Here is a 12,229-nt window from a genome sequence, read left to right as displayed (position 1 = left end):
TATGGATAGCTGAGTAGCTCGATGGGGTTCATGCATGGGAACTCTTCACATTTCTGATTGGCCAGTACCTGACTATCGCGCCATGACCGGGGCTCCTATCGAGCAGGGCGCCCAGGCGTTGCGGGGAAAGTGGTCAGTTCTCCCTTCAAGGTTTGTACTCCGTACAAGAAAGGCGGGATGGATATCCAGCTGCTGGCGCGACAGAAAGTGACACAGCCCAACGTGGCAAGTAAACTCTGGCTTGTCCGTCCCGCCCATGCACAAAGACTTTCAAGACACTCTAGTGCGGGATCGCGGGGATGTGGGATTTCTCCCTACCGCCATTGCGTCTAGTTAGCCAGAAAGGGAGGAAGACTTGAATGAGTGGAAAGAACGTTACGGGGGGGCATGATACTACTACATGCTGATATATTCCGCGAGTACTACGGGAAGCGTCTCCCGCCTGAGGTTAATCACGATGCAAATGATAGGCAAGGTCGCATACAACCTAGCTCTAAGTAGTTAAGTACATACGACCGAACAGGACTCATGAGCAGACTGATGTGCACGTCTTGACTATATCAGCACTGATAATCGTACTTTACCGAGATTTTGCACAGGCGGCTGCCCCGCTGGAGATGCAACCCGTCGCTAAATAACAAACTTGGCCAAGGATCCATATCCATGACAGAGACAGAGACAGAGAGAGAGAGAGAGCACCTGGCCCTGCTGGAGGTTGGCAGGTAGTGTTGACTTAACGGGCAGGAGGGTACACTAACTTAGTGGCCGGAGGCTCGTGGCCCCCCGGGCGTGGCCCGACATCGACATCGACATCGACATGGCCTCTCTCGCCCCGTGGCTTGCAGGACGACTCAAGCCTGTCAAGCTACGGCTGATGACAGAAGCAAGACCCCTGATTTCTTGGACAGTTTCAACGATTTTTCTGGTCCCTTGATCCCTGGATCCCTGGATCCCTGGATCCCTGGTCCCCTCCTTTTCCCCCTCGGCTCCCAGGGCTCCCTTTCAGCGGCGCCTCTCGCGAGACGGAGAGTCCCCTCTTTCACCGCCTTGGCCAATTGACCGCCATTGCGGGAGACGGGCGAAACGGCGTCTGCTTGGGCCCAGCCAGCGCCCATCCCCTCCCCCGTCTTGCCAGTCTTGTCTGTGGTCCAGCGCCCAGCCTGCCATTCCCTGCTGCTGCTGCTGTAGATGCATTGCCGCTCTGCAAATCGGCCCCAGATCAGAATTTCCCACTTCCAGGCTCGAGCTGTGAGTGGCCGCTGCCGCGCGCCGCCCTCTCTGTCCACGGGTCTCTCGCACACCACTGTGACCACTGTGACCTGACCCGTCTTCCCCCCCTGCCCTTGCTGGGCCCTCTTCCCCTTTTACATAGATAGTACATAGCAGTAGGACAGCAGTGGTAGGGAAGAGGGCCAAAGGCCAACTGGAAGCGCGTTTCGATTCGTGGTGGGGGACCCACATGGGAACTACTGGACTGGGGGGGAGGTTCAACGATTTCCAGATCGCTCAAAACATCTTTCGTTCGAATAATACTGCCTTGCACCAATCGCACCGCCGCATTTGCACTAGACGTTCGTTTCCCACTCGGGTCCCGCGATACCTCGTCCTCGTCGTCCTCATCCTCCCCTCCCTCCCCTCCTGCCCACCTTCTTTCTGCCGTGCCCCTGCGAGCAGAATCCTGTGTCGGAGAACTTGTTGTATGACACTGAGGCTGCGCACCGAGATCCGCATCCCTTGAATCCGTGGGAGGCACTGGGCAACTCGCATTCCTTTAGTTGCACCCTGGTGGACCGCCCGCGCGCCCGACTTGCTCCCATCTCTCTCTCTCTCTCTCTCTCTCCCCCGTCGTGACCCGCGGCTACCGAAACCCTCCCAATTCGGAAAACGGAATTCCAAACCAGCAGTTCACAGGCGACCTTCCGCCGCGACCCAATTGACCGTCAATTGAAGCCCAGACCTCACCATGAGCCCCTCTAGCGACAATGGCGCCCCTATCGAGCCCGTAGAGCAGCACCAGGAGCACCCGCAAGGGCACCAGCCAGAGCACCACCAGCTCCCGCCCCAGCCGAGCCCCCCGATCATGGAGGCCAAATCAGAGCAGCCCAAGGCCCCGGCCAGACCGGCGGTCCAGTCGCGCAAGTCGGGCATGAACGGCCCGCTGTACATGCAGACCTCGGGCAACAAGGTCTTGATCCGGAGAGTCAGGAGGAAAGGAGACGGGCCCATGAAGAGCTTGTCGCGCTGGTTCTTGGAGAACCAAGCTGGTATGTACACCGTGTGCAAATGCCCTCCTTGCATCGTCCCGTCTCTCCCACCACCCGCGACACCATACATCCGGCCACCCAGCACGTAGTCATGCTGGGACGGGGAAAGGAAAGAAACATTGAAGCTGCGTCGCCCTAGATCGGCCCAGCGTTGGGTCTATCAAGTAGCACTGCATGTTCGAGCCTCATAGCCTGTCTCAGCTGCCAATTGCGCCGGGGCCCCAAGGATCCATACCAGAGTGAGACCGGTGACTGACCTAGAGTATCACAGGGCTCTCTTTCAACCTCTTGGCCCTCCTCTTCCTCACGCACTTCTGCATGTCCAAGGCCCGCCCGTACACGGCTCCGTTCTTCACCCTGTCCCACTATAACCCGGAAACTGGCCGCTATGCCGCTGGCAAGGGCGACTTCTTCTTCGTCTTTTTCTGCGTCGTCCTGTTCACCGGCCTGCGTGCTGGCTGTATGGAACATGTGCTGGCACCGTTGAGCAAGAAATGGGGCATCTCCAAGAAGAAGGACATCACGAGATTTGCCGAACAGGCTTGGTTGTTGATCTACTACCTGGCTTTCTGGCCCCTCGGCTTTGTACGTTGCCGCCCTCACCCCAGAACTGACGACGAGGAAGCACAGCTGACCAAGAAAACGCAGTACCTGTACTACAAGTCAGACTACTACTTCAACCTGAACGAGTTGTGGACGAACTGGCCCATTCGGGAGCTCGACGGTACCATGAAGGCGTACATGTTGGGCCAGTGGGCCTTTTGGCTGCAGCAGGTGCTTGTCATCCATATCGAGGAGCGCCGCAAAGACCACTGGCAGATGTTGAGCCACCACTTTGTTACCATTCTCCTCATCTCGAGTTGCTATGCCTACCATCAGACCAGAGTCGGGCACCTAATCCTTGTGCTGATGGACATTGTTGATCTCTTCTTCCCTGTAAGTCAAGTTCTCGCACAATTAATTTGTAGAGACAACTCAGCTGACTCCAACAAAGCTCGCCAAGTGCCTGAAGTATCTTGGTTACACCACACTCTGCGATGTCATGTTTGGTCTTTTCGTAGTGTCCTGGTTTCTAGCTCGTCATGTCTTCTACATGATGGTTTGCTGGAGTATCTATGCCGATCTGCCTATCGAGGTTCCCGATGCTTGCTTCCGGGGTACCGGCCACAAGTTGTCTGGCCCATTGGCCGTACCTAACAACTGGGGCTACCTTCTCGAGCCTTTCCGGGATCCTCAGGGACTTGTTTGCTGGAATTCGAGCATCAGATGGGGCTTCCTCTCTTGCCTCCTCTTCCTGCAGGTCCTCACCCTGGCTTGGTTCACCCTGATCGTGAGAATGGTCATCCGGGTCCTGAAGGGCGGCAACGCAGACGACCCTCGGAGCGACGATGAGGCCGGCGAGGACGAGGAGGAGTCAGAGTACGAGGAAGCACACCCGCTCGAGGAAGAAGTTGGTGTTGAGGCAATCGACCTGAAGAACTGGGAACGCCGGGCAGGAGTCAAGCGAACCGCAACGACATCGGGGGTCAATCTACCTGGGCACAGCGATCGCAAGGAGTTGTTGGGCAGGATCGGTTGCGAGAAGCAAGTGGAGTGATGTCTCTGCACAAATTGGTGGGGATTATATTTTTGACTGTTCCGAGTCTCGACACAGTCGAATTCGTGCTCAGCATTTTCGTGGCGCGAGGGAAACTGAGCCAGTTTTCAGGAATGTAGGCAAGCCGACAAACGGCACTGGCTTTACAACCTTTCAAAAGTTTGGCGCGGCAGTCTTTAGACTTTGTTTCCAGGTGTCACGGAGCTCACGGCATGCGGTATCGAGGGCAGGGCAATCCGCCGGCTCCAACCTGGCTTGGGTGGTATATAGACCTGGAATTCAGCACATACCCCTGAATGACGAATCTGGAATTATGCTATTGGGACTAGAGATCTTTGGGGCTTACCATCACCTCGTGCTCATATCTGCTGAGACTAATACCCAATACGGGCGACTGCTCTTCCAACGCAGCGTGTTGCAGGTAAGCTGCTGTTCATACTTCTAAACGCGAGGATTTGCTTCGTTATCCCGGGGGGACGGGTGGACTCTAATTGGAGCTGTAACTCAAAACTTCACTAAAAGAGTTCACGATCTAACTCGAGTTGATTAATCTTTCCCAGGCTCCTACACAAGAGAGTCTTCTTGGAAAGATTCCTGACCTCGAATTCTGTCTTCTTCCCATCTGTTCTCATCTACCACCGGAAAACAGCTGTTGCCTGTCGTCGGCTCCGAAAGAACGCGCGAAAAGATTACCTCGGAACAACTACCTACACAAACTGTTGTAGCAGCAGCGCAACCTTTGAGAGCGACAAGCCATGATGCCGGGAAGCTGGCCTCACTGCGCCGGGCATGGACGGCATGATAATCCTACCACAATGCCATGCGACTGCTGTAACCCTGACATGTACTGCTGCGACAATCCTTCGTGCGCCTACAACAAGCCGAGAGAGGGCTACGGCGACAACGTCGTTGGTAGTTTTCATAACCATTCCACCTCCTGGTGTGGGGACCTCGAGTCTCAAGAGAGCGAGCAGCCTGGAGACAGCCACAAGGAGCTGATCAACCAGATATTGCCGACAGCGTCTCAAGACAGGGCAGACCGTCCCATACAGACCGGCGAGACTCAACCCGGTCGGCTGCCCGAACAGACCCAACTGGCAGAACCCCGAGGCGATACCCTCGATATTGATTCTCTGCGTGAGAGGCTTGGTCTCCTGGAGATCAGCGTTGCTGACACCGATCGAAGACCAACAAACCACAGACAAACCAAAGGTGAAGCAGCCCGAAAACTTGTTAATTCCAGAACCAAGCGTGATGCGTTGCTCGATGTCCACGGAGACAGCCAGAACGAGGTCATGGCAGAGCCCACCCAACAGGTCACCGGCCTCAAGGAGGGCTTCGCAAAGGTTGTAGAGGATCCGATGCAACAGCAGTTGAAAGGTCCGATGCGCCGCACGAAAGGATCCTTGAGTGATGAGGCGGACATTCTTCGCGCAGATCTTGAACAGCATACACGTATGACTGCCGCTTCCGAGAACCACGTTGCCAGACTCAAGTTGGACGTAGCTCATCGTGATGAAAGAATCAGCCAACTCGAGGATGAGCTCGAAAAGATCAAGATTTCTAGTGAGAAGCGCATGATTGCTCAATACCAGGATCTTCAACCGACGATTATGGAGTTGAGAGATGAGCTACAGCTAAAGGAAGAGGAATTGGGCGCCCAGGGGGAGCAGATCAAGAGGCAGAGCGATATCATCGAAAACCAGAACGAAGAGATTGCTTACCTCCAGCACACAGCCGATAACCTCGACGACGAGCTAGACAAGGTGCATGCGAATAATGCCAATCTCGCGCAGGCCATGACAGCTGAGACCAGCAAACTGAAAGATAAGTTCGCATGCATGACGGAAGAGACCTCGAAGCTGCAGGATCAGCTCAAGGTCAAGGACTCTGTTATTGGTATGCTGGCCGAGATCACCAAGGCTTCCCGATTGGACCCTGGCACAGACTTGTGTGTGGTGGGATACCAAGTGGACCAGATCGTCCAGCAGGCTCTCGATTCCCAGCAATCGCCTTGCCATTCAATGAGGGATGACACCTTGGGCAGGATGACCAAAGAACTTATTGCGGCAAGTGCGCAGGTCACCAGACTGGAACAAGACCTTGAGGACAAGAAGCTGCTCGAAGAACGGCTGCAGGGGGCCCAGAAGGCACAATCGTCCTTGCAGAACCAACTCCAGAGGACCATCACCGGACGCGACGAAACCGAGGCCACCATGAAAGGCGACATCGCCCAGATCACCAAGAAGCACGAGCAGTCCCTGGCGGCCATGCAGATCAAGGACTTCCGGATCAACCACCTCCTGGGCCAGATCGGGACGCAGGCCCACGCACTGGAGAACGCCCAACGAACGTACTGGGGCTTCATGGTCGCGGCCAAAGCCCACGTCGACGGGCTGGAGCAGAAGGCGGCCCGCCTGGCCAAGCAGGCCGCCGCCGCCGAGCGCGAGCTTGCCGCCACCGCGCAGACGCTGTCGCAGCAGCGCGACGCCAACCGCCAGCTCTCGCAGCAGGCCCAGCAGAAGGCCGGCCTCGCCCGCCTCAAGTACGTCGAGGCCTGCCGCCTGACGGGCCAGAACGCCGAGCTCGAGGCTGCCGTTGCCGAGCTGCGCGGCCAGAGCGCGGCCCTGGCTGAGGAGGTGTGGCGGCTCCGGGCGGGCGTCGAGCTTGTCGACGCCACTGCCTCCGAAGAGGAGGGGGGCGAAGAGGACTCGGAGGACCTGGAAGTCCGGGACGAGAGCGAGACCGAGGACGAGGATGAGGTTGGCGATGAGGATCAGTGCCATGGCTCGGAGCAGCCCGGCTTCGAGCTCGTCGAGCTGGCGGGTGCAGAGCACGGTGGCAGCCAGGACGAGGTCCTCGGCGAGGCGCCCGAGATCCTGCGCAACCCAATCAGTGAGGTGGTCGGTTTCGACGGCCCGCGCGGCAACGCCGTGTCCCTAGATCCCGAGATTGGCGGGCGTAGGGGCCCTTTCTTTATTCTCTAGTGCCGGGATCAGGTTGAGCTGCTTATGGTGTTTGTGGTTGGGTCCGGGCTTTGGCGTAGGTGTATACCTCTGTGATATGATAACTAGTATTTCAACCGAGACGTGCACAGCATCGGAGGGTTACCCCAACAGCCAGACCTACACGGCACGATCTTTCCGCTCGGAACCCGCCATTCGGCGACCAAGTTGCCCACGGTCCGCTTTCTTGGTTTTGCGAGGAAGTTGCTGGCTAGCGGCGAGTAGGGGTAGGTGGGATGCTCTGCAAGGAATGAGTATAATTAAATGGATACATATAGCGACAAACCCGCTGCTTTTCGTATAAGGTGACTAAATGGCCTATTGCGATTCATGATTATGGGCATTCCATCCTCCGACCAGCTCAGCCATAGGGAATCCTAGGTTTTGATAGTGGGAGCAAGCAAGCGCAGCTCCGGCTAGTATAATCTCGAGATGCTTGGCTCGAATAGGAACTGTGGTGGATGTTAGTATATCCGACGGTTACTTGTGTTCGTTCCCATTAAGTGATGACAGCCATTTCCTTTTGGTGGGTTTTCGTGCTGTTAGCGGAGATACGGCTGCGGTGTAATCGCCCCGGTGAGTTTCGATGTTTAGGAGCATGCGAATTATGGGGATTGATTCGCATCACGACAGCAAAGTCCGGGATCTATATGATTTAGAATAACACCATCAGATAGCATGGTGGTGACCCTCGGAATTTTAGATAATTATAATTCTCCAAGTGGCGAGTCCTTTGCAATCAAATCGCCGTAAAGTACACTCGCCCGGATCTCGGATCGTGGTAACTCTGAGTTTGCTTGGCTGTCAAGATCTTCAGTGGGACAGTCCAAGTAACCAGCCCGCTAGCCGTGTATGCAATTTAGATTGCAATAACGCATTGGCTTCCAACGATCACAGCCCGATTGGCTCAGCGGTAGAGCGCCTCACTAGTAATGAGGAGGCGATCGGTTCAACTCCGATATTGGGCAATATCTGTTACAAGTCGCCTACGGCGACTACCTAGCTTTTGCTGATTTGGATCTTTCGGCCTTCTCTTTTTGGCCTCTCTTGAGGATATACTGTCCTTTGATGTTGCAGGGAGTGTTCCGTAGCGTGATAGGCTAGATTATGAGCAGGCGGTGCTACTTTTGGGAAGGCAATTGTTGCTGCGCTCAACACGCTCAAGCTTTGTTGCACGCTGCATCAAGTCTTAGGGACGTGACACATAGTCGCACATACTCTGAAGGGATACCATGAGACCTCTGGCATTCCCCTGTGCGAGAAGCTGTCCTGCCATGGCTGTCTTGAATACCATGATAGACTTACAGGCCAAGCGTCTGCCACCTTGAGCTGGCCTTGCTGGCCGTTTATTCAACGGGTTGGTTGCGCAAAGGAACGGAATGAAGCCGCTGATGGGTGCTGTCGTAGGTAGTGCTGCTTCCACTTTCATTATGAAACAACCTTAATTGAACCACAACATGCCCTCTTGTCCGGTGGGGTTGCTTTGATTAATTGGCAAAACACCAGTACGAGCGCTTGGTATTCTGGCAGAGTCGTGCATACATTGCAGTTGTGAAAGTCACCCTCGAAGGCTAACCTGCCTATTCGGCGGGGCTCTCTAGTGACCCTTAACCTGCCCCGCGTCAGGCGCGTCCTCTGAGGGATGTAAATATTGACGACAGCCAACTATTCTACTGTCGGCTGCTGAGCTCACTCCCCGGCGCAGGATGCGCTCGTTCCTGACTGCCTGACGAACAACGACAACTAGAATGACTTCAACTGGTGCAACCTCGTATGGCGACTGCGTGTCTGCACTGCGCAACTCGCTCTCGCATCTCGAGTCGTCTGTCGACATCTTGGGCACAGGCGTCACCGACTTCCCCCGACTCGTACAAGTCCTGAAGACGGTTCGCGTACGTCGCTCTTTGCGCATCACCATTTTTCTCGCCTTCTGAACTGACATGCGACAGCACTACGAGCTGATCCCTCAACCTACGCTTGCCGCTGCAGAAGCCTCCCTCCGCGACGAGATCGGCCCTGCCATCTCCATTCTCCTCGACCGCGCAGATGGCCACATCGACCGGGTAGAACGACGCATCGAGTCCCTGAAGGCGCGAGCGGAACTGCAGCAGGGTCGGTTGTCCCAGACACCTGGCAAGGCTCTCTCGTCGCAGAAACGAGGCAAGAGCCAGGTCGGCCAAAGACTCGGCGGCGAGGCCAAGCTGAGGGCGAAGGCGATCAAACAGAGGAGGGAAGCTTTGGAATACAGCATCGAGAGACTGGAGCTCGAGGTCCTCCAGAAGGAGAGGGAGCTGAGAAAGCAGGTCGAGAAGGCGTGAAAACAACACAGAACAAGATGTCACTGTGACGCCTTGGCTGCACAGGCCCAAGAACCCAGACTTAACCGATGCTAGGGGGACTGCTACAGATCATGGTGTGTATGCGGTGTGACACATGTATCTCGAATCGGAAGAGAATAGTGGCCTCGTGAGACGGATCTCTTGAGGCAAAGCTATATGGTATTAGCAGCTTGATGCCAGCGTCGAACTGTTGCCATGATCCTGGCACAATCGTTATGGTCTTGTTGGTCTACCACACGACGGCTTTGACGTGATGGCAATTGTTGGTCAGAACGATCACATTCCGAATTCGGGCTTAGGACATGACAAGACTACTTTTAGGCAGAGAGAGGGGTATGCAAGGCGTTGATCCTCTAGATCTGCTGACTGTGTAGTTGGGCTTGACGAAGACAGAGTTCAGGACTGTGATACTGTGCGTAATACCTTGGTTCCCAAATAGTGAGCAAAATGATACCGGAACTATGACTACGGCCATTTTAGCCTTATAAGGGACAAGGAATTGGGTTGAAGCGGGCAACGATGAGTGTAGGTTTGAAAATGGTCAATGCTATCTCATCCTCAATGTCTAAGGTGTCCTTCCAGCCTACTTGGAATACTCCCGTGGTGTTATACAAGTATCTGAAATGATACACCTTTATTTACGCAGCAGCCTCTGCCAGTGCCTCGGTTCTCGATTTGCTGTTAGGATCAAAGTACGGTGCCTCTCCGATTCCAACAGCGCGGTTGCCAGTGCGCTCACCAAGGTGGTCGTAGTCAAAAGTGGCACTGTGGAAAACACTGCGATTGTCCCAGATCGCTGCTGTATGTCAGCCCCGGGTTCTTTCTATACCACTTTTTGAGCACTCACCGATATCATTCGCATTGCGCCACTTGAAACGAACCTGCAAGTCATGGTTCTCGGTAATGACTTGCTTGAACTTCCTCAGCAGCTCATCAGACTCGTCCGAGTGTAACTCGTTGATGCGCTTTGGAAATGCGCCTATCGGGAAGATACTCTTCCACCCGGTGACCGGATTCGTACGGACAACGGGGTGGACGGCTGTCAGCGCCTTGCCTACGTTGAGAGGGCTTCCACGCTCGTCCTCGTAAATCTTAGTCTTTTCCGGGTTTGCCTCCGCAGCTTTGAGGAAGCCATCGCCGCTGAATGTCGCCGTCAGTCCCTCCAAGAACTTCTGGTATGGCGCTGAGAAACGGTCGTAGATCTCATATCCGGAAGCCCAGAGAGTGTCACCGCCAGTCTTGGGCAGCAAGGTCAGACGCAGCGAAGTATAGTCGGCTGGCGCACCCTCAAATTGAATATCGGAATGCCAAGCTGCAGCATCAGACTTCCTTCTCTCAGCTTCTGTCTTAAACTTGAACAACTCCTTGCGATGCGCAGAACTAATGGTGCTGATCTCTGCATCGTCAACTCCAAACTCAGAGGTGTTGTTAAAGACAGGATGAATATGAAGAGTTGAGTCGGCTGGTTTGCCGGCCAGCTGGCCAAGACGATGGACCAGCTTCTTCTGCAAAGCATCCGTGAGGTTATCTTGCTTGCGGAAGAAGACGACACCACGCTGGGAAACTTTTGTCAAAGACTCCATGTCAGTAATCGAGTAGGTTTCACACTTGCAAGACAATAAACCTACTAGTTATAGCCAGATCTCGCAGCAGGTCGTCCGCATTTTCGCCGTTCAGGAGGTTGTCGACGATATTTACATCCAGATACTCGCGTCCAATCACGGGAGTAGTCTCCTCAAAGGCAAATTTGTCCAAGGCACCGCTGAGTCTCAACGGTTTCGGGTAGGATTTCGTCTTGGTAGGGCCGTCCTGAGAAGGGAGCGACTGGACCGGAAGGTCTGACGTAACGCCCGGGGCCATGGCTGCAAGTATTATAGTCTGCTGGGCTTCGCAAGCTGATGGTTTACTGCAAGTTTTATTAACGGATTTCAGAAGTCATCAGGTTACACTATGTGCGACAGTCGCTGCACTTATAGTCCTCGCCAAGCTCTCTCGGTCTTCGGTTGTCGGTCGGCGCGGGGTGCAATCACGCCATCATGCCATGAATTATCGCAAAGCACGCAACCCGAGGGCGGATTGGCGTCTTATCCAAGGACACAGCAAATGATAACCACGATGGGAATCATACTGTGTGCTTATAGGACTCACGTGCGATGAGGACTTGCAGTGCGAGACCTCAGTCTATGGAGCTAGGCCTTACCCAGATGATGTTTCTTGATCGCTAACATTCCCAATCTGCGGCTGTACTCAAGCGGACTGATGACTCATTCGGACTGCCAATGGTCCCGTGTATACACTGCGCTAAAGTTTATGTGGCCAGAATGCTATTGGTGTGGCGCTTCGTTAACATCTGCAGTAACATTATCTAGCCTACTCAGTGCTGCTTGGAATCAGGCTTTGAAGAATTGCCTCCACCAGGTGACTTGATGAGACCAGAATTCAAAATGCGGTTCCCATTTAAAGTAGACAGACTGTCTTCTCACTGGGCTACATACTCTTCAAGTTTTCTTCACCAACGCGAATGCATTGTACTTTTGTAGAATATATAACATTGATCCAGGAACAGGTTTCATGTTCATTGTGATTGAAAAGGCCATATAATTGACACACTTTCATTGTTAATCCCGTCGATGAAACCCCCTTCCTGAGTACTGTATAGCTCAGCAGCGAGCCTTGCTTCTGTTTTGATCACGCAACACATGCCGATCTTGCCATTCGTCCTGTTGATTTGATGAGTATCAATGAGGTGGAATACGTTGTTGCCGCACGCTAGACACGCATCTCACCCGTATTCGGGGCTTCCCAACCACCTTTGCCTAGTGGTATTGGCTAGCACGCAGTAACCCAGAGTAAATTAATTGAATTGGCCCATTTTATACTTCTTTTACCCTCTCCCTTTTCCCTTCTTGTTCTCCTGTAGTAGAACTAATTATGTAATCCAGAACAACCAAGGTGGCGTATGGCCTCATACTGACTTGGTGGCTATCCCTCAGTAACGGTACGTTCAATGCCCCCCCCCCCCCA

At 54.2% G+C, this 12,229-nt stretch overlaps 4 protein-coding genes across 4 annotated transcripts; 3 read left to right on the top strand and 1 right to left on the bottom strand.

The window, feature by feature from the left end:
• Positions 1 to 1,963: 1,963 nt before the first annotated feature.
• Positions 1,964 to 3,861, top strand: JN550_013038 (uncharacterized protein; the record flags this gene model as incomplete). The annotated part of the gene is made up of 3 exons (XM_049311581.1): positions 1,964 to 2,264; positions 2,536 to 3,200; positions 3,259 to 3,861. The coding sequence occupies 3 exons, from the start codon at positions 1,964 to 1,966 to the stop codon at positions 3,859 to 3,861; spliced, it is 1,569 nt and encodes a 522-aa protein (XP_049164965.1).
• Positions 3,862 to 4,676: 815 nt separating this feature from the next.
• On the top strand, positions 4,677 to 6,848 carry JN550_013037 (uncharacterized protein; the record flags this gene model as incomplete). The annotated part of the gene is made up of 1 exon (XM_049311580.1): positions 4,677 to 6,848. One exon carries the CDS (start codon positions 4,677 to 4,679, stop codon positions 6,846 to 6,848), a length of 2,172 nt encoding a protein of 723 aa, XP_049164964.1.
• A 1,766-nt stretch (positions 6,849 to 8,614) lies between these two features.
• JN550_013036 (uncharacterized protein) lies at positions 8,615 to 9,184 on the top strand (the record flags this gene model as incomplete). Its single annotated transcript, XM_049311579.1, has 2 exons — positions 8,615 to 8,758; positions 8,816 to 9,184. 2 exons carry the CDS (start codon positions 8,615 to 8,617, stop codon positions 9,182 to 9,184), a joined length of 513 nt encoding a protein of 170 aa, XP_049164963.1.
• A 659-nt stretch (positions 9,185 to 9,843) lies between these two features.
• JN550_013035 (uncharacterized protein) lies at positions 9,844 to 11,065 on the bottom strand (the record flags this gene model as incomplete). The annotated part of the gene is made up of 3 exons (XM_049311578.1): positions 9,844 to 10,001; positions 10,053 to 10,769; positions 10,834 to 11,065. The coding sequence occupies 3 exons, from the start codon at positions 11,063 to 11,065 to the stop codon at positions 9,844 to 9,846; spliced, it is 1,107 nt and encodes a 368-aa protein (XP_049164962.1).
• Between the last annotated feature and the right edge of the window lie 1,164 nt (positions 11,066 to 12,229).

This window comes from Neoarthrinium moseri, assembly GCF_022829205.1.
Source record: "Neoarthrinium moseri strain CBS 164.80 chromosome Unknown scaffold102_Wmoseri_CBS_16480, whole genome shotgun sequence".
NCBI classification, from domain to species: Eukaryota; Fungi; Ascomycota; class Sordariomycetes; order Amphisphaeriales; family Apiosporaceae; genus Neoarthrinium; species Neoarthrinium moseri.
The sequence above is the reverse complement of the archived record's forward strand: the minus strand, read 5'-3'. Positions and strand labels throughout refer to the sequence as shown.